Source organism: Protomyctophum bolini (genome assembly GCF_963924005.1).
Source record: "Protomyctophum bolini genome assembly, chromosome: 2".
Classification (NCBI taxonomy): Eukaryota; Metazoa; Chordata; class Actinopteri; order Myctophiformes; family Myctophidae; genus Protomyctophum; species Protomyctophum bolini.
In genome coordinates this window covers 40,042,300-40,062,018 of record NC_137863.1, presented here as the reverse complement: position 1 = coordinate 40,062,018, position 19,719 = coordinate 40,042,300, and the positions used below count along the sequence as shown (strand labels likewise).

The window sequence follows — 19,719 nt, the reverse complement described above, 5'->3', positions numbered from 1 at the left end:
GCACATCGGGAGCGATTAGGGGTTCAGAGTCTTGCTCTAAGGACACGTCGACACCAACTCTGGGGGAGCCCGGGATTGAACTGGGAACCTTGCGGTTGGTTCCCTTCTGACCACTCTACCGGCTATTCTACCCCTAAGCCACTGACGCCCCCTGTGCGTATGTGTGTGTGTTTAATAATTCAGTTGAACAGTTATAACTGTACTGTCATTTCACCTAAGTATAGCATAGTCGACAATATGAAAACATTTTACTGTCATGCTGCACTGGAAACATGGCGATGCAAGGCAACAGACAACAAAGTGCTACATGTACAGTGCAGTGTTGAGTCGGTATAATGTACTGTACTCTGCATGGGAGTAAACTATCAATAATTGAATTGGTCTGGAAAATGAAATTTATTGTGATGTAGTATAACGTTGGGAGGTCCCATCCGTGGTCTGTCATGCTTTTAGAAGCTTTTAGAAAGCAATGTTGTGAACGGCCAGCTATGCAAGGTTTACTTTAAGCTCTTGTTGCGTGATAATTCTATAGACTGAAGTTATCTTTCACTGTTTACGCACGCGCGCACACACACACACACACACACACAGTCACACACACACACACACAGTGCCTAAGGTGATCTTTGCCAGAGATGCTCTTCAACTGGCACTGATCAGCCTCAAGGAAAAGCATATACTGTAGAAAGAAAATGCAACATCTATAATTTACACTTATTTGTTTGTGCATTTGTGAATCACATCCTTGGTAGTACTACAGTGTGGGTGATGTAACCTAGGCTAGAACGATAGAGATGCATGTAGATTAGAAGATCAATTTGGACTCAAATTATGGCATGTGACGAGGAATTGGATCATCAGTTGCACTCTCTTTCAGGGGTGCAACGATTCAGTTACCACGGTTCGGTTCGAACCTCTGTGTTTGGCTCACGGTTTCACATCCCAGTATTTTCTGCCTTCTTTTTTTTTTTCGAGGAAAAATAATTACCTTGCCTCTCGCTGATATTTTGTGCCTTTCATTACACTGATCCATGGAAAAAATGCAGCCTGTGCACACAAACACGTGCAGCTCATGGAGATTTTTGTGGAATAGAGGGTATGCACATGCTTAAAGTGAATGGCACACCGAGTGGCAAATCAAGTGGCAAAGCAACATGCAAAGTGAGTTTAACATTGTTTAACGTTGTTTAATGCAATCAGATATGATGTATGGGCTGTCAAGGCCAGAAAGTAGTTTTTTGACACTCGGTAGGCATTCCTGCATAACTTCCTGGTTTGATGATGATGTCACGCGCATACCCCTCTATTCGTCTGACGGAAATTACGTGGACATTGGACATTGAAAATTGGAGTGGACAAATTAAGCTTTCTTTTGAGGTATGCGGTGTTATTCTCGCTGCAAGAAGTTTGCTGTGGGCCTTGGAAAAGGGTCCTCTTTTGACCTATCTCCTTCAGCACCCTGTATTCCAATCATCCTGAACTGCTCAGCAGCCAATGTGTTTTAATAAGATCCTGCTGCGCTGCGAGTTGAGAGCAAAGTCAGGTAGGCTAATCAATATGACAATTTATTAATCCGATGGTGTCCCCCGCCAAATAAACCGTAGAGGATCTACTCTGGCTCCCAAAGTGTCTTGATGCTTGTGGATCAGCTGTTCATGCCAAACAACACCAGCTGGATTCACTCGCGGGTTGTAGAGAACTCTTTTTTTTAGAAACCAAAAAGTTGCACATTCTAAACCGATGGTTTTCTAAAAGAGAAAATTCAAGTCTGACCTGAAAAACCCATTTAATAGTAATCTCGCTCTTTCAATCAAATACCTTAGAAATTGTGCCGTCTGCCCTGCCCTGCACAGGCATTTAAAAACTAAATTCAATTATACTTTTCTTTTGATCTGTTTATTTTCCTTAATTTAATTTAGTATTTTTGTATAGGACACGTCACACTCAATTTGCTGTGGAAACATCTTGTGATGTATATCCTCTCAATAGGTGCCATCTTTTAATTAGATCACCCCATGACACCTTTTCTACGCGGGAGAGTTTCTAATTAGCAAGAAATGCATCTGAAACAAAAAGAGTTCTGTATACACGCATTCCCCAGGCTGAGGGCTTTGCCACATGAAAACATAGCTGTGGGCTGGGAACGTGCATGGGTCTGCAACATTGTGCATATCGTCATGCTCATCTTTATCCATACATACGACACCAACATGCCACGTCTGTACAACCTAGGGACTCTCCGCACATGGCGCTTTCTCCGGCCGTACCTATATTAATGCTTGGTCAAATATGTCGGCAGCATGCGCTACGCCAACAACGACATACGCTATGCCAACAACAGATGCTGCTGAGATTCCACAGTTGTTGTAATATATGAGATGGGATGCTGTAGAGAAACTTAAATTAATCACAGAGGAGAAATTGGGCAGTCAACAGGAATACTGTAGGAGTGTAGGAAGTAGACCAACAATAGAAGGAAGAAGCAGGATAAGTAGCCAACAGGTTTGTCCAAATCCAAAATAGAATGGATAAGAAGGTGGAAGGTGTAAAAAATAATTGCTGTGTGCCACTTCGGTGCAATGTGGTTTCCTCTTGTAGACCTCCTAGAGAAAATGTGCATCAACAACAATTTGCTTACTGTGTGCACAAACAGAATGTATATAATTTATATTCTATGAACGTTCTATTTCCTCTATAGAGCGCTTCTTCACGTTGTCATCCTAGTTTTGCTACATATGTTCATGCATTTTTGAACACTGCCAGGAGAAATTCTCCAGAGGGAAAGGAAAAGGGTCTCATCTCGGCTATCAAACAAAAAGCTGTTTCGGTGCTTGTTCCGGGTAAAAAGTGCTTTTAGGGAAGGGATAGTAAGTATGCTTTGTGGTGTACATGTGTGTGGTTGAAAGGAGTCTGGGAATGTGAGAACTACGTTTGCATATAGATTCTCTGACGCAGGAAAGGGGAGAGTAAAGAAAGGCATTGGAAAGGGAGAGATGGAACATGAGACAGTCAGAGATAGACAGGGACATATGAAGAGAAAGAAAGGAAGTGTTGCCTGTGTCCTCAGGCCAGTTCCCTGCTGTCGCCCATGTGTTCATTTCGACCACAAGGCACACAGAAACAGAGGGTGAGAGTGAAGCATTATGGGAAGGCGACCCGGTTAGCAAATTGATTGGTCCTCGTTAACCACTTTCAACCTGGTTATGTTATTTTATTAGATATCATACCCAGTGTGAGATTGGTATTTATTTTCATTATTCGACTGATTGTTGCTAAGAATGGTCATGATGAGCACTGGGGAGGAGGGGGCGGGCTGTAACGGGGGTTACCTGTCTTTCATAGAGACATTTTGACAACCACAAGGCATACTGACATTGAATTGTGTATATAAGCTGCCCCCCCCTGTTGGCAAATAGTTGAGTCCTCATTAAAGACTTAAGCTAATGTCAATAGCAATCACGCATCATCTCTTTTCTCTCATTTTCAATGTCGATCCATTTCACAACCGATTTCCCCCGGGAGAGACTTTTGACCAATCACACCCTTCAAGTCTGAATAGTGAGTGGATCAGTCGAGCCTAGAAAAACAGCAGGGTACGTACAAGACACAATCTCCATTCATTTAGTCTGTTCCTTCCAACCTTGCCTCCCTGCAGACTTGTTTGTTTGTGCGCTCTTTTCAGTCAGACAGATACACGCACGCGCACACACACACACACACACACACACACACACACACACACACACACACCCCCCTTCTCATGTAATATCCTACACTCTTGAAATGGCGTAACATGAGAGCTTATTGGCTGAGCTTTTAGGACTCGTGCCGTATTGGAGCAGATCTGTTGTGGACAATGCTGTTGAATCCCACAGTGCCATGCAAGGCTTTCCACCATCAGTCATACTGACACCCATGACCGTCACAGCCCCGGCAATGGGCCCACCGCTGCCTGGGAGGGATTCCATGAGTCTGGGATGACTGATTCAGGTATACGAACTGTAGCATGGCTCCCTCAGCAGCCTGTCTGGATCGTTATGCCTGAAGCAGCGTCCTTACGTCGTATGCTGCCCACATCGCTATATTGTATTAGAGCACAGTTTCCCTCAATGCAATTGACATTACTGTCGAGATGTAGGCAATATGTTCAAATGATTGTCAACCCTTGATGCTGTAAACATCTTTTACGTTTTTTGAATTTAGTAAAAAAAAAAAAAAAAGCACAATTGTAACTGAGTGTATGGTTAACCACATACTGGCTGGAGGGTGCCCACCAATATAAAAACAATAGCTGAGGTGTTTTGTACAATAATGGTTATGGCTAAAGCAGTGATGCTTATCCATGATCGCAGTAAAACAAATCTTGTAAGCACTGGTGGCTCCTGGCAAGTCTTCAGGGGAGGGAGAATGTTACGCTGGTGTCTCCATCATGCCTCTCTATGTGCCCAAAATAACCGATCTACAAGCTGTCGACAGCCATGAGGCAGTGCGTTGATGGCTTGTATGTCATGTTTGAGTGGTGCAGCCACTTCATTGAACAGCAATGTGTCCCTCTGTCTGTCTTTAGGGTACCCACAGGTGACAAAGTGGTGCTGTTGAGCTTCACACTGTGCACAGGTGCATGATGGGAAGCCGAGTTTTTAGTGTTAGTGTAACACCAGCACAGATAAGTAGCCTTGCCGAGCCATGAGGCCCATAGGGCAGGAGCCTATCTCCTGTTTCTGTAGCGTGAGGCAGCTTGGTGTACAAGTACACCCCCTGGACATGACGCTAGTATGTCGCAGGGACCCCCAATCCAACCCTTGATGCTGAGTGTCAAGCAGGGAGGCACTGGGTCCCAATTTTAGAGTCTTTGGTATGACCCGGCTGGGGATTGAACCTGACCTCGCAGTCTCAGGGCGGACACTCTAACCACAAGGCCACTGAGCTGGTAGCAGAGCAGTACAGATTACGGTGTATAGCACAGGTGCATGATGAGAGGCAGTACAGATACAGACTACATACTCCGACTAGTCTGACAACCAATAATCTGATTCATTCATGTTTTTTCTCTCTCTCTCTGGTTACATAACGATATGCAGTGTTAATTTTGTTTGACTAAGACATATGCCCACATGTCTTCTCATCAAGTCAAGTTGTAAACATTGAGAACTGTTGTTTTGGCGTATCACCTTTGACCCGTATAGCTGAATTAGAGCGACAGACAAACAAGTCAAAGATAGTAGAGAGATGGAAGATAGTGTACTGCAGTAACAGTCTACTCACCAGTGGGACCGATGCAAACTACAGACTGGCTTTACTTATACATGTCAAACTCATAGGCTGGAAAATGGCACCCAAAGTGTCCGGTGGAGTTAACCCCGAATCTTGGTCTAGAGGGGGGAAAAGGATAGACGGGTCAGTTAAGTACAGTATATGCTTCTGATGCCTAGGATGTCCCCACACGTCTTATCAAGGCTTCTGATGCCTAGCATGTCCCCACACGTCTTATCAAGGCTTCTGATGCCGAGGATGTCCCCACACGTCAAATAAAGACGTTGTCTTTTTGTTTTTATTAGGCATTTTGTATATGACATAACTTCAGAATATCTTTGACAATGATAATGACAAAAAAATAATGACAGATAGTGTGAATGCTCCAAATACAATACATAATAAAAAATATATATAAATGTGATAAACAAGGTTGGCGTGCACCTATTGAAATCAATGAAGGGTTGCCATGTCTGGTAAAATCTATCTTCACTCCCTCTCAATTCAAACTTTTCCAATTGCAAATCTTTCATAAGTGTAGTGTGAGTCGGAACCTGTGCTTGCTTCCAATTCAACAGTATCAGTCTGTGAGCCAGTAGAGTCACACATTTTACCATGTTATATTGGAAAGTAGACAGTTTGACCCCGGGCCCTCTGACTCATAGAACTGCTGTCAGTGGTCAAAAGGTCAAACTGTCAACAATGTCTGACAGTGATTTAAATGTATTTTGTGAAGTTGTCTTTTAAATTGGTGCTGCATTAGTGATCAGGGCTCATGGAAACATGATGAAATGGGACTGTTTGCACCCCAATCTTGAAGGAGACCCGGGCCTAGATTGAATCAGATACTACTGCAGATTAGAAAGATCCAACCAGTTAGTGTTTGCCTGCTGTAATGTTGGAAATCCTGTTCATCGTCTACATACTTTCAGAATGAATAATGAGCTGTGCGAGGGAGTGTATACTTCCTGGTCACAGTTGAATAAATAAATAAAGGGCTTTCAGCGGGACGTTAACTCATGCGCACTGTATGTATCACTGTACTGCATGTGCCTCAAAGGACAGATATTCATAACTTGTCGAATTTGTTTTTACTCTTCTGCTCTTCTCTCCTATAACATGACATGCACGAGCCCCACAGGACTATAATATTTGGAACATATCCAATTTGTTTAGCTTCTTCTTCTTCTCTACAACGTGCAGGCACCTGCATGCTGTACACCAAAGGCAGCGTTCAAGAGAATTGCCTTTTCCAAAGCATTCATGTTGAAAGAATAGGCCCTATGCACACAAAATAACGGAAGTTCGTACTTCCGGTCCCCTTCCCTACTTTCTTCACAGGTGTTGCCCAATGATCTCTTCCATTTTATCATTTTCATTTCAAGGACCCCCATAACTGTACAAACTAAGTGTGTAGAGTGTACAAAAAGGGTCTATTTGTTTTCATTTTGTACACTCAGAGTTACACACCCATACGGGCCATTTGGAACCCACTCAAGGACACTTTGAGACACTGGTGTAGCAGAGTATTTCCAGTGAGCCAACATGCACAACAGCAGCACCCTGACTCTGTTTGACCAGAATGGAACAGAGCCTTCATTAGTATCATTGGTAACACCTGTGAAGGAAGTAGGGAAGGGGCCCAAGTTCTTACCATTGCCCTCTGTGTAGAATGCCATACGCCACATCTCCAGTAAAGGCTTGATTGGACTTAGTTGACCGTGTTGTCACACACCAGAAATAGCCTATCTATAAGCTCACAACACGTGGCAGCACGAGGACTTGTGAGTAGATCGGCTATTTTCGGTGTCTAAAGCCCAAACCCACACCAGTTGCAACTCCTTGAAACAAAACCGTTTTAAGGTCAACCACACCAATGTAACTCCTTGCAACTCACGGAGTTGCATTGGTGTGGTTGAACTGAAAACGGTTTTGTTGCAAGGAGTTGCAAATGGTGTGGTTTGGGCTTAACACCACGCACAAGAAAGTAGCCTACATATAACTGCAAGACCTTTAAATAAATAAAAACCCGGCCATGCACATGTCCACATGAGTGGTCGGTCTTATGTGTGGTGAGATGAAAGTGAGAAAAGGAGAAAATATTGAGGTTATATCAAATTATACTTTTGTATCAATATTATGAGTATCATTCTGAATTTAAGATGATATATTCCTCTCTCTGGCTAGGGGTGTCAAACAAGAAAACATTTGTCAGCCCCTGACAAATGTTCTAACATTCTCTGCATGTCCCTGACCTCATGGCTTTGCAGTGCAGACGAATAAATATGTTGCTGAAGATGGTAGCAGGTGAAGGAAATGTACTGGGGAGAAAGGGAGAAGGGGATGGAAAAGGGCTACCCTGGTGTCTATTTTGTGCATGTCATTTTAGGCAAAAAATTGTCTAGTATCTCAAGTAGTGGAGACTGTGGACGACATTGGCAGCAGCGAGGAAGAGAGACACAATCAGTGTCTTGACCTTTTCAAGGTCAAGGTGAGCATATTATAGTCTGCATCTGAACTTTGAAACTACTGCCTTCGCTGACATAATCTTTTTGAGATTCTCAGAGAGATGGAAATCGATGGAATTAACCGTATTCACACAGGAGCCATTTCGCTCTCGAGTGATTCATGATGGAGGGGGAAAGCCGTGTGGACATGGTCAGGAAGTGAAAAGGACAATTAAGAGATTGAACCTAAAGTACTAAAATGCATGATGCATGACTTTTGATTAAAAATCTCACAAACACGCAGTGTGGCTAAAAACGCCTCTGGGGGGGGAAACGAATGCCCACACCACACGCCCACACACATAATGGCCGTAAGGGACACAAATACACACCACACGCAATGACAAAGGACATTGCGCTTTTGGTAATCTAGTGAAAGTATTAACCCAGAGGATTTACCAGATGGAGTAAAGGAGGTAGAGAGAAAATGAGAGATGGAGGTAGAGAGAAAACGGGAGGTGGAAAGAGGAAGGGAACTGTGTTTTACTGATGTGCTGATTGGGGATATTTAAGCATCTCTATATTTAAGCATTTTAACCGATAATACAACCGTTACTGACAAGGAAGAGGGGGCCATTTTAACCGATAATACAACCGTTACTGACAAGGAAGAGGGGGCCAAGTTTGTGAACTGGATCTGAACCCATAAATGTGCCTATGCGGTACATAGTAGTGCACTAATTAACTGAGTCACCACGATACCCTGAGGATGCATGGCTTACCAATTATGCCACAGAGAGCAATCTATTCAACACAACCTGACCAAGTCCATGGCATCGTTTGTCCATTAACATTTGCTATGCACGTCGTCTCCTGCGTCCAGGGAGAATCCTAGAGAAAACATGTGGATACTCACACTGATGCATTCATAAGGACAATATCATCCTTGAGTCCAGTGTATACATGGCATTCCTGGCCTCGCCATCTATTTCCGCTCTGGCGTCTTTTCTCTGAGCACGACTGTTCGGTTTTTCCGGTTGCCGTTATAGTGATTCTCGCTCTATGGATTCTCGTACTTGATCTGACGGGTTTGTTTTACTTTGTAACTGATTAATAATGCATCAAACCGTTTGAGCACAGGTAGATGTTGTTGAAAGTAATGGCCCGGTTTGGGAAACCGGGCCAATGTTATTTCATCAGCTTGATACCCAAGCCATACAGCGTTTTACATCTTTGAGGTTTCGGAAATTAAGATTTGTGGTAAATGTAAGATTGCAAGTTCACTAGTCCTAGTGAACTTGCTAGTTCAGGTTGCATTCACACCTGTAGACTGTGCGTTTGGGGGGTGAAGTTGCTTCATTGTTGCATTTTTTATTTTGTGCGTTTGGTGTTCACACTGCGCTTTGTCAACTGCAGCAGGGAGCTTTATCAATGTGTTAAAATCATATACTACACAGTAAAATCTATAAAAGTACTTTGAGTAATTGATAGGACATAAAGTGTGTGGATGCAGGGGTGTTGGGGACTGTTGTTATCCTATACACAGACCACTGAAGACAAAGGGACAGTAAAAGAATAAAGATTACACAGACCTCCATCTCAGACATCCATCAGCCCCAGGCCAGCCTCAGCCAAAAGGAACACGGGCAAACCCTCGGCCTGGCCCTGAGCCTCCCTCAAGAATGCGCCTGTCTCCTCCTATCTATCGCTACCCCACCAGATGATGCCCTCCGTCCAGAGCAAGTGCATTTCACATGGCTTTGGTTTTAGACTTTCGTCTTCTTTTGTGCCCCCCAGTCTCTCTCATAAGCCCCCGTCTTTCTTCTGTGGCCACAGAGAGTTGGTTAGGGGGCCTTTTTACACTTACAGTACATTGCGTCTTTGTTCCTTGGAGGAAGCACGGAGGCAGCGGAATTGGGGATGGCAGGTTCTGTTGTGATGTCGATTGGTGGTGGGTTGAGAAGGGGCTCAGACGCACCCGGGGGTGGGGGGGTGGGGCATATTTCTTTAACTGAGGCCAGGCCAGGAAGCGAGCTCAACGTCTGGCCTGGAACGTGGCAGCAGAGTGTCACACAAGACTCATTGTTTTCTCTCTCTCTGTCCTCTCCTCGGTCTCTCCCTTCCCTTTTCTTCAGTCTCTGGTCTTTGTTCAGTTCCACAATGGGCTCTTCATTGCCCTCTCTAACTGCTCCCCTACTGGTTTTGTCTGAGCAGTTACACAGCTGGCAACTAAGGAGAGAAATGCATGGATTGACTCGAGGGCATCTGTTTTCATCTACATAGATAGACCACACAAAATACTGCCACTTAAAGGTTTAGCACAGCCACCTGAGTTATTGCATGAAACCGTGTGGAAAAACAACACCGGCACACAGCAAAAGTCCTGTAACAATGACTTTACAGTCTTGGAGTAGCACGCAAGCAAGCACTGTAGCACAATTAGCAATATATGTTTGGATTTTTTAATGATTCTAACACTCCAGAAGCTGGATGGACAATCAATGCAATAAGAGAGCAGAGACCACGAAAGAGGATAAATGACCGGTTTTAATCTGCTGCATAAATTCATTCTAATCTGGTTTAATCCAAATTGTGGCCTTGAGGAAAATAATCTCTCTCTCTCTCTCTCTCTCTCTCTCTCTCTCTCTCTCTCTCTCTCTCTCTCTCTCTCTCTCTCTCTCTCTCTCTCTCTCTCTCTCTCTCTCTCTCATACATACATTTTTGTGTTCATGGTTCTTTGTGCAGCATGTTGTGTGGAAACTAGCCACATTGTTTTGTGTATAGTCCATGTTGGCGTGTTCCTTATTGATGACACTGTTATCTAAGGTGAACCTGACTGCATTGTTTTCAAAATAAACAAAATAAATTAATAAAAGATGTTCCTTGTTTGTAGACATTGTCTTGTCAAAGATGCGAGTCAAAAAGCTTGGCACCTGTCGTGCAGCAGCTTGTGTGCAGTGGGTGGTTGACATGGGGTGTGTATGGGTGTGTTCGGTCAGCCGGCAAGCCTTTGGAACTGAGCCCTCATTAGATGTGGCTACCAACGTGGTGGTCATTTCCCAACAGCTCATACATCAAACGGAAAAGTCCTATCTGATTGTATTAACACAACGGATGCACCAGCAACGTGTATAAATGTCCTTTATTATTAATTAAACAATGTCAAACCCACGAACATCGCAGCTGTACGAAAAGCTTGAATTGTCCTCTCTCTATCTACAATGTGTTTGTTTCATAATAGTCCACCGTAGACATGTCAAAGCTAGTTCCTGTCAAGAAATTCCTTGCAAGTTTTGGCGTTTGGAAGCGCTCACTTTCATTTACGCAACGTCCTGCTGCCGCCTACATTATGTGCAAATTCAAAATGGGTGGTATGCAGGGCCAATGAGTGATATCCAGGGAGGGATTTCTTGACAGGAAATAGCTCATAACATGTCTACGGTGGATTTTAATTAAACAAACACTTTGCAGATATAAAGAAGATAATTCAAGCTTTTCATACAGCTGCAATGTTGATGACTTTGAAGTCGTTTAATATAATCAGATTGGACTTTTCTTTTTAGATATATGGGCTGACAGTGGCAAATTGCACCTAGTTACCACCCTGCCATTAACTTAATGGCAATATGGCTGCGGTCTGCATATGGTCAATTCCAGACATAAACATAAAATGTGCCATTGTGGGGCGCCCGCTGGCCTAGTGGTCCAGGCGCATACCACATATACTGGAAGGTGAAGTGTGTTGAACGTTCGAGTCCAGATCCCGACGTCCTTTGCTGCGTATCATTCCCAGTCTACGTCTCCCCATTTCCTATCTATCTCCACTGTGTCCTATCAATAAAGGCAGGGGGGGGAAAAGTCATTACTCATTACACAGTCAGGCTTCACACTTGAATTGCTGTCTTTTGTCCTACAACAGAGGAATACTATGTCATGGCACAAGTACTATTTTAAACATGGAGGAGAGAAGAAGGTACAGAGGAGGAACCAATTGTGAGCCTGTGACACAGGTCTTAAAACCAGATGTAATTTCAGAATTTCATGCTTTTGCTTTGTTTCCTCCTCCCTCTCGCAGGTCTGTCTGGCAACCCGGTCGATCTAGAAAAGCGCCACAATGCATACGGGAAGAACTTCATTCCTCCCAAGAAGGCCAAGTCCTTCCTGGAGCTGGTGTGGGAGGCTCTGCAGGACGTCACCCTCATCATCCTGGAGATCGCTGCCATCATCTCCCTGGGTCTTTCCTTCTACCATCCCCCAGGGGGGGACAGTGAGGGTAAGTAGTAGCAGTAGTAGTAGTAGTAGTAGTTTGCCTATAAGTGGTCATTTTAGTAGTCTGGATTTTCGGTGGTGGGGTGACCACCGAACTACAACATGACGTCACGAGCCGCGGTGAAGAGCAAACCACCGCCACCGCTCCAGCCCTTCTCTCTGTTTTTACTCACCACCGCTCAACGTTATTTCACCTCGCCACCGAAAATCCAGACTATGAATAGGCCTTAACTGTCCAGTAAGAGAGAGACTGTAGTTCCCACTTCTATTAGCTTGGAATCCCCATCGATGATGTCATCTGAGATTGTCAGAGTAGACAGAAATTGTGGCATCTTATAATGAGCGAGAGAGGACCTTATCTGAAGATACTTTTTCTTTTTAAAGTAGTCCTTTAAAATTCGGCCTGTGGCTAGACGGTGGTGAGCGTCCCAAACGTAACATCCGGTTTTGATTGGACAAATCCAGTCACTTTTGAATAGAAATGTCCATTCTACATTGTTTCTATGCTGCCGCGTGCCGCCTCTTAAAACATTATTGTAATACTTAAGCGCAGTGTTAACTTCTGAACAGCTGGTGCAACTGACCATGCCCAATATCTGTTCCCCGGCTTACAGCGTGTGGGGAGGCTGCCGCCGGCGCAGAGGATGAGGGTGAAGCGCAGGCCGGCTGGATCGAGGGTGCGGCCATCCTCTTCTCCGTCGCCATAGTGGTTCTGGTGACTGCTTTCAATGACTGGTCCAAGGAGAAGCAGTTCCGTGGGCTGCAGAATCGCATCGAGCAGGAGCAGAAGTTCACCGTCATCCGCAAGGGCCAAGTCATCCAGATCCCTGTGGCTGAGATCGTGACGGGAGACATTGCCCAGATTAAATATGGTGAGGGGTGAGACCTGTTATAGTGGGAGACTATATGCATTAGCTGCCTTTTGATGCCCAGTGATTTAACTTTTTACCCCTTTCAGTTTAAACTTCAAATTAAGTTGAATGAATGGGAAAGGTCTGTGCTTTTGAGGTTGAATGGAAAGCAATAGGTTCTCATTACTCTTATAGCGTGTTGTAAAAATATCCAGCGTTTTTTCCAATGCGTCATAACATGCTCTTGACATCGTAGAGTCTCACTTCTGTTGAGATAATCCGTACCTTGAACACAGTCGTAAAGATTAAAAAGCAAGCCACCCTTCTTGTGGAAGGGTCATAAAACAATGCCAGGATTTGTCAGAACGTATTATATTGGCAACGAGCAAAGGTACTGTTTTCTGCAGGAGAGCCCGGTTATCCTGCACAAGTGCTGAAATTAGTTACCGCTGAGCTTACAGAGCCTGCCTGCTTGCTCTGTTTAGACATGTAATTTTGTCCTCCAGGGTCAAAAATTGTGTCAAACGAGAAACTGGATCGTATCACACTCAACTCAACATCTAAAAACACACCCTGAGACATGTAAACGTCTCAGGGTGCAGGGCGACCAAACACCAATTGTATAAGTTATGCTACAGATTGGACAAAATGTAATTTTATTCACACACAAAAAAATTACATCATAGAGCTTTAACATCGGCATATTTGTAGGGATTTGCAAAGATGGTTTTAAAAAAACACATCAACATGGAGAACTACTATCTGATCCCTCTGCTGCTGAAATAAAATGTCATATGGGGAAATAGTTTCAATAATTCATTGCTCCAGTGGCTTGTTTCCAAGTGCCAGAGGGCAGCCGGGTGTCATCAGTTAATCTAGGAACATGTGAATTAATGTCCAATTAAAATGCTGCAGGGGAGAACGTTGGCTGCCTTTGATGTTGTGTCATGACTCGTGATTGAATGTCCACAGGACTCGCACCGCAGTGTGGGCAATATGAAGCACTTAATTAGCATAAGAATGTAACTTTCTCTCCTCTGTAGCACCACTCGGGATCACTGTTAATTTTGTTGACATAAGACTAAATGGTTATTCAATGGTGATGTGTTAACATTCAATGGTTATGTGTTATTCAAAAGACTAAATCAAAATCTGCTGGAAAAAATTAACACTGCTCAGGATAGGATGGCGGTTAAGCGCAAGCTATACTGCGGTGCAGGATGGTGTCACAATTAACAACAAACTAATAATAATAAACTTTGAAGCTATCAATGCATCACAAAGTCGTGTGACAAAGTATTCAGATTAAGTTCGTGTGATGCGGTCATTGCATTCATTCTATTGGTAAGCTCTAATTCATCGGCCATTGGTGAAGAGAATCTCAGAAGATATGAACGTTAGACAGGAAGGAAATCGGGCAGTCAATTGTCACTTCTTATGTAGATTAACCAGTGAAGGACAAATCCTATCCATAGCATTGGCACAACTTCCTCCAGTGATCATGTCACTAATAATCATAGCAACTCAAACACGGCCATCATCAAACGTTTACTCTCAATGGTGAACTTGTAGGTCATGCATGGGCAACTGGCGTCCCAGGGGGCCACATGCGGCCCCCACCTTCACTTAATGTGTCCCTACAGGTTAATATCGCAATACTGATTTCAGCCGTTACAATTCCAAACATGCAAACTTTAGTATTTTGAATTACTTTAGTATCTTATTTAATGACTAGTATTCAAATTTCATTGTCTTTTTTTATGTCCAATGTATTTGCATTTAAGTTCATAAAGTTAACATGAGTATAACTAAATGCATTTGAAATTAAAATAAATAAATAATACAATTCAGGATTACAATTCAAATATATAAAAAACCAAAAATTCTGAATTTCAATTCAAATATAGCAAAAATACCAGATCTAGATCGGCTCTTTTTTGCTACGACAGTAATATGCAACGTGGCCCTCTGGAGTGAGCGTGGAACTATAGTGGTCCTATCCCCATCTTCAAAGTTGTCCACCCCTGTTGCAGGTGACCTGCTTCCTGCCGACGGCATCCTGATCCAAGGCAACGACCTGAAGATAGACGAGAGCTCTCTGACCGGAGAATCCGACCAAGTCAGGAAGTCTCTGGACAAGGACCCCATGCTGCTGTCCGGTAAGACTGCATGCTTGTCATTTCACAGCAATGAAGGCAAAAAGAAAACAAGCAAAAGGCCGATGCGCACCTCAGAAGGCTAGTGACAGGTGCGTAGGGCAATAAAGAATACTTAAAAAGGTTATCTTTGAAAAACAAATAAGGGTCCCGCACACTGCCAGAAACTTGCCAAAAGAGCAACATTTTTGGCAAGTTTCTGGCAGTGTGCGGGACCCTTCTTTGTTTTTCAAAGATAACCTTTAAAAAAAAGAAAACATCCAACATGCAGTGTGTGCAATTGGTGCTATGAACAATCTTCATTGCTTGGCATGCAGTATCATCAAGTGTAATTGCTGTGTTCAGTGCTGTGAACTGATGCATGTGAGGCCAGGGGGAGACACTTTTTCTACTTATTATTATTATCTCACTTGAGTAGCAGGTACTGTACTCTTTACAGAACAATAAGACGTGACTACTGTCTATGCCGCCAACTTATGTTAAATAGTTTCCCGAAAATGTAACGGTATATCCATATCTGAACTGGACTCACAATTCACTCAACTAGATTGAGATCAACCTCCCAGCTTCTGTAAATGGTGCATTTATATAGCGCTTTTATCCAAAGATTGTGCATTACATTCACCCATTCACACACGGGTCAAAGTCGTACGATTTGTCACACACGTTACCGCAGTGAAATTGATCCTCCGCATTTGACCCATCTCTTGGAGCGGTGAGCTGCAGCCGTGCCGCGCTCAGGAATCATTTGATTTGTTTAATTTGACCCCCCAATCCAACCCTTGATGCTGAGTGCCAAGCAGGGAGGCATTGGTTGCAACTGGGTGTAAACGGAGTGTTCTTTTGCAGAACCAATCCAAAGTCTTTTGGGCAGGCCTATTGTGGGGCAGTGACATGATTGGTTTCCAAATCAGAAGGTGTAGGTTTGTTAGCGGCTGTTTTTGCCACCATTCTTGCAACTATGTTGCATTTAGGAATCCCGCTGATTGCTTCGGTTGGTGTTGCCGAGATTAGATGAAAACCTTTTCACTATTCCTCACATTCCACTAATAGTAGTAGTATAGTATACAGTAGTATACTACAGTATATAATGTAACATGAATCATTATTCCTTCATTAAAAATGTACAGCTGTCAAGACTCACGATTGACTTGGTGTGCACTGTGCACATTGCCTCTCTCTTCCTCCCTCCCCCAGGGACCCATGTGATGGAGGGATCAGGCAGAATGCTGGTGTCAGCTGTCGGACTCAACTCGCAGACAGGCATCATTTTTACCCTCCTGGGCGCCGGCGAGCACGAAGAAGAGAAACAGAGGCAAGGAAGCAAGAAAAGTAAGGCTAACCAAACGGGCATGCCAACTAAATGCCTCGTCACGTCACAGCTGCTCCTCCAATGGGAGAGGCTCATGTTGACATGTTGGCTTTTCACTGTCACTCTCTGGCCCTTGCCGTTTTTCTTTCTCTCTCTTTTTTCCTCTTTTTTAAATTTTGATTGTTTATGGAAAGTGGTTGCAGGAGGAATAATGTGCCATAAAGTTCAGGTAATTGCCGATGATGTACCCAAATACGTTAGTCCCGTGATACTCAACCTTTTTAATTTGAAGGACTCCCAGTTTGATATGCCTTATAGTCATCATTTTGATATGATTTTATGTCTGGGACTCAAATCTCATTTCAAAATGCTCATTAAATGCAACCAAATGGACCCAAAAGGGGTCAAGTTATCTTCATTTGTACAATCTCTGGTGTTTCTTGGTGTGAGTGGGTATTTCAGCCTGATACGGTTCCAATTTGTTCCTAACTATCATTTAGCTGGTGCCCCCTGGAACCCCCTCAAGGACCCTTGGGGTTCCCTGACTCCAGTGCATTAGTCTATACTACACTATACTGATGCTGCTGTTATTGCTTTTATTAGTTTGCATATACAGTCAAAGGTCCTGGTATTTCTGTATTGTCTAATATGGTGCTCCAGACCGCTCTCATCCAAATGTTTGTACCCTTCACTACCTCCTCCATTTTCTCAAATATATATTGGAGTTCTATTTTAGGTCTCAGACTCGACAGCAGAGGTTAGATATCCTCTTATCCTCTCTAGTGGTGTTACTTTTTTCTGTGGTGAACAAATAATTAACAATAAATAATTACTAGTCCCATCAGCCCAAAAGAACAATATCATGGATCTGCAATGGATCTATCTTGCTTTCGGTTGACTTATGGTCCATACTAACAACCTTCTTAACTGTAACTGTTTGTTGATTTGTTTTGTTTGTTTGTGTTTTGCAACACATTTTGGCTTCAGGTTTTGATTTCCTGAGGCATTCATTCTGCAAGGGATGAATGCGCCACTTCAGAGAAGAGAGAGAGGGGGAGAGAGAGAGAGAGAGAGACAATGCTAATGTAAAATGTTTTCTCGCCCACCAATTATCAGCTTTGGAATCCGGGCCAATAATGAGCTGAATGATACTTCAGAGCATCATTAAGGGTCTTAATGATATTATAACATCATACTTATAGTTTATTGGATGCAGTCGGATAAATAGAACCACTTAATAGAATGACTCAAGGAGCAGTGCATTTGTCAACATTGACATGTGTCAACATTTACACGCACGCACACACACACGCACACGTTCTGGCATTTCTGAAAATGGCACCAGGTCCGACATGCATCAGACGTCACTGTCACACATGGCTGCCTCAGCCCTTCTACTCACAGACAAGCCATTCCTTTTTTCTTTTCTGGAAATGGCAGAGATACACAACAGACTTTGCTGATACATGTGGCTGCATCAGCACTTATACGCAGACATGCACATTGCCCCTCCCACTGCCACATCACATTCAGAGACACAGAAATGCACAAGTTACAGTATTGATAGGCTGTGTGAAGGCTCCGTGAAGAGGCCTGGTCCACGGTCACACTCTTGAGGCTCCGTGAAGAGGCCTGGTCCACGGGCACACTCTTGAGGCTCCGTGAAGAGGCCTGGTCCACGGTCACACTCTTGAGGCTCCGTGAAGAGGCCTGGTCCACAGGCACACTCTTGAGGCTCCGTGAAGAGGCCTGGTCCACAGGCACACTCTTGAGGCTCTGTGAAGAGGCCTGGTCCACGGTCACACTCTTGAGGCTCCGTGAAGAGGCCTTGTCCACGGGCACACTCTTGAGGCTCCGTGAAGAGGCCTGGTCCACAGGCACACTCTTGAGGCTCCGTGAAGAGGCCTGGTCCATGGGCACACTCTTGAGGCTCCGTGAAGAGGCCTGGTCCATGGGTACACTCTTGAGGCTCTGTGAAGAGGCCTGGTCCATGCCGGGCACACTCTTGATAGGCAGCTGGGGGTCCATAATAGAAGTCCATGGAATTGCGGAGTGGGAGACACACAAAGAAACACTGGATGTGGCTCTACGGTACCTGTGTCACACACAGAGGGAGAGGTAGACACACAGTTAGTGAGGCCTGGGACCATTCTTCTGCTATAGTAGCTTTGTTACAGTATCTACACATATTGAATTCTTCCAACCACAAGCCCAACACATTTCTATCTATCGACCTAACCACAAGCATAACACACTTTTATCACAGAAACACGTACACACACACGTACACACACAGTAACACACACAGTAACACACACACGCGCACACACACACACACACACACACACAAAACAAGAGGAAATAAAACTCCTTTTCATTGTCTTGTATGTACCGGCTGTAATGATTTAAAAGGGCGACCATCTCTAAGGCATCTAGAAGTCTCCATATAATCCCTTCGGGTGGTGGGTGAAGATCCATTGTGAGTCGCAGGCGCGGAGATCACATGCAAACACAACAGTGATATGTTGCCATGCAGCATTCTGAAGTTTATTACACACACAGAGGAATATATACAGTAGGACAAGGAATCTATGACATAACCAGTAGATTATGGAAACCATGATAAGAACTTGCATCTCATTGTACGTACAGTCAGTCCCTCTGATAACAGCAGTAGACATGCAGGTTATCAATATGTTTATGCAGCTATGTGTCGTCTGAGTCAGGCTGCTGAGGCCGTATTACAACACCTGCATGCACATAATGTGTCTATCAATATATTGCAGTGCTGTGAATGTAGTTAATGCTGAATCTGAGTCTAAGGCAAGGTACTCAATGACCTGGCTCATCAGATCCATTTTTTTATGGTCTAGTATTGGTCTACTAATGGTATAACAATCCATAAAAACATCTCCAACACAGTTTGGAACAGATGACTGCTCTCTCTCTCCTCTGATGGCCCATTTCAGCACACAGACGAGCGCACACACACACATGTGGTTTTCTATTAAGTTTTGCCCTTTTTAAGTTTCCTTCAGTTCTATGATTTGTCCTCTTTCCTTTGAGCCATGTTATCAGCATACCGCACTCTCTTCCTCTGTCCGAACAGGTAAAAAACAAGGACCCCCAGAAAATCGCAACAAAGGTAACCCCTCCCTCCCCCTCCCACTCACCTCACCCACCTCATCCCCCACACGCCCCTCCCCCAGGCTGGGAGTCTTGTGTCAACCTCTCTCTCTCTCTCTCTCTCTCTCTCTTTTATGTGTTTCACGCTGCTTTCCCCCCCACACCTGCTGTAAATAAGGGTGACACTCTCTCGCCTTGCTTCACCTGTGAAAGGGTGCAACTCTCATTGCCCGCAGACCCACGTTAGCCTGTTAAGAGATGTAGCCCGCAGCCCCTTATCAAAACTAAGCAATGATCTGCATAGA

The 19,719-nt window shown here is 44.0% G+C and overlaps 1 protein-coding gene across 1 annotated transcript in view; it reads left to right on the top strand.

Moving 5' to 3' along the window:
• The window catches only part of atp2b4 (ATPase plasma membrane Ca2+ transporting 4), a 114,668-nt gene that overhangs the window by 46,803 nt on the left and 48,146 nt on the right, over window positions 1-19,719 (top strand). Inside the window, exons 3-7 of the mRNA XM_080786917.1 lie at window positions 11,776-11,973; window positions 12,584-12,841; window positions 14,854-14,979; window positions 16,174-16,308; window positions 19,398-19,433. Coding sequence (XP_080643043.1) covers window positions 11,776-11,973; window positions 12,584-12,841; window positions 14,854-14,979; window positions 16,174-16,308; window positions 19,398-19,433 — 753 coding nt within the window. The remainder of the gene's footprint in view (window positions 1-11,775; window positions 11,974-12,583; window positions 12,842-14,853; window positions 14,980-16,173; window positions 16,309-19,397; window positions 19,434-19,719) is intronic.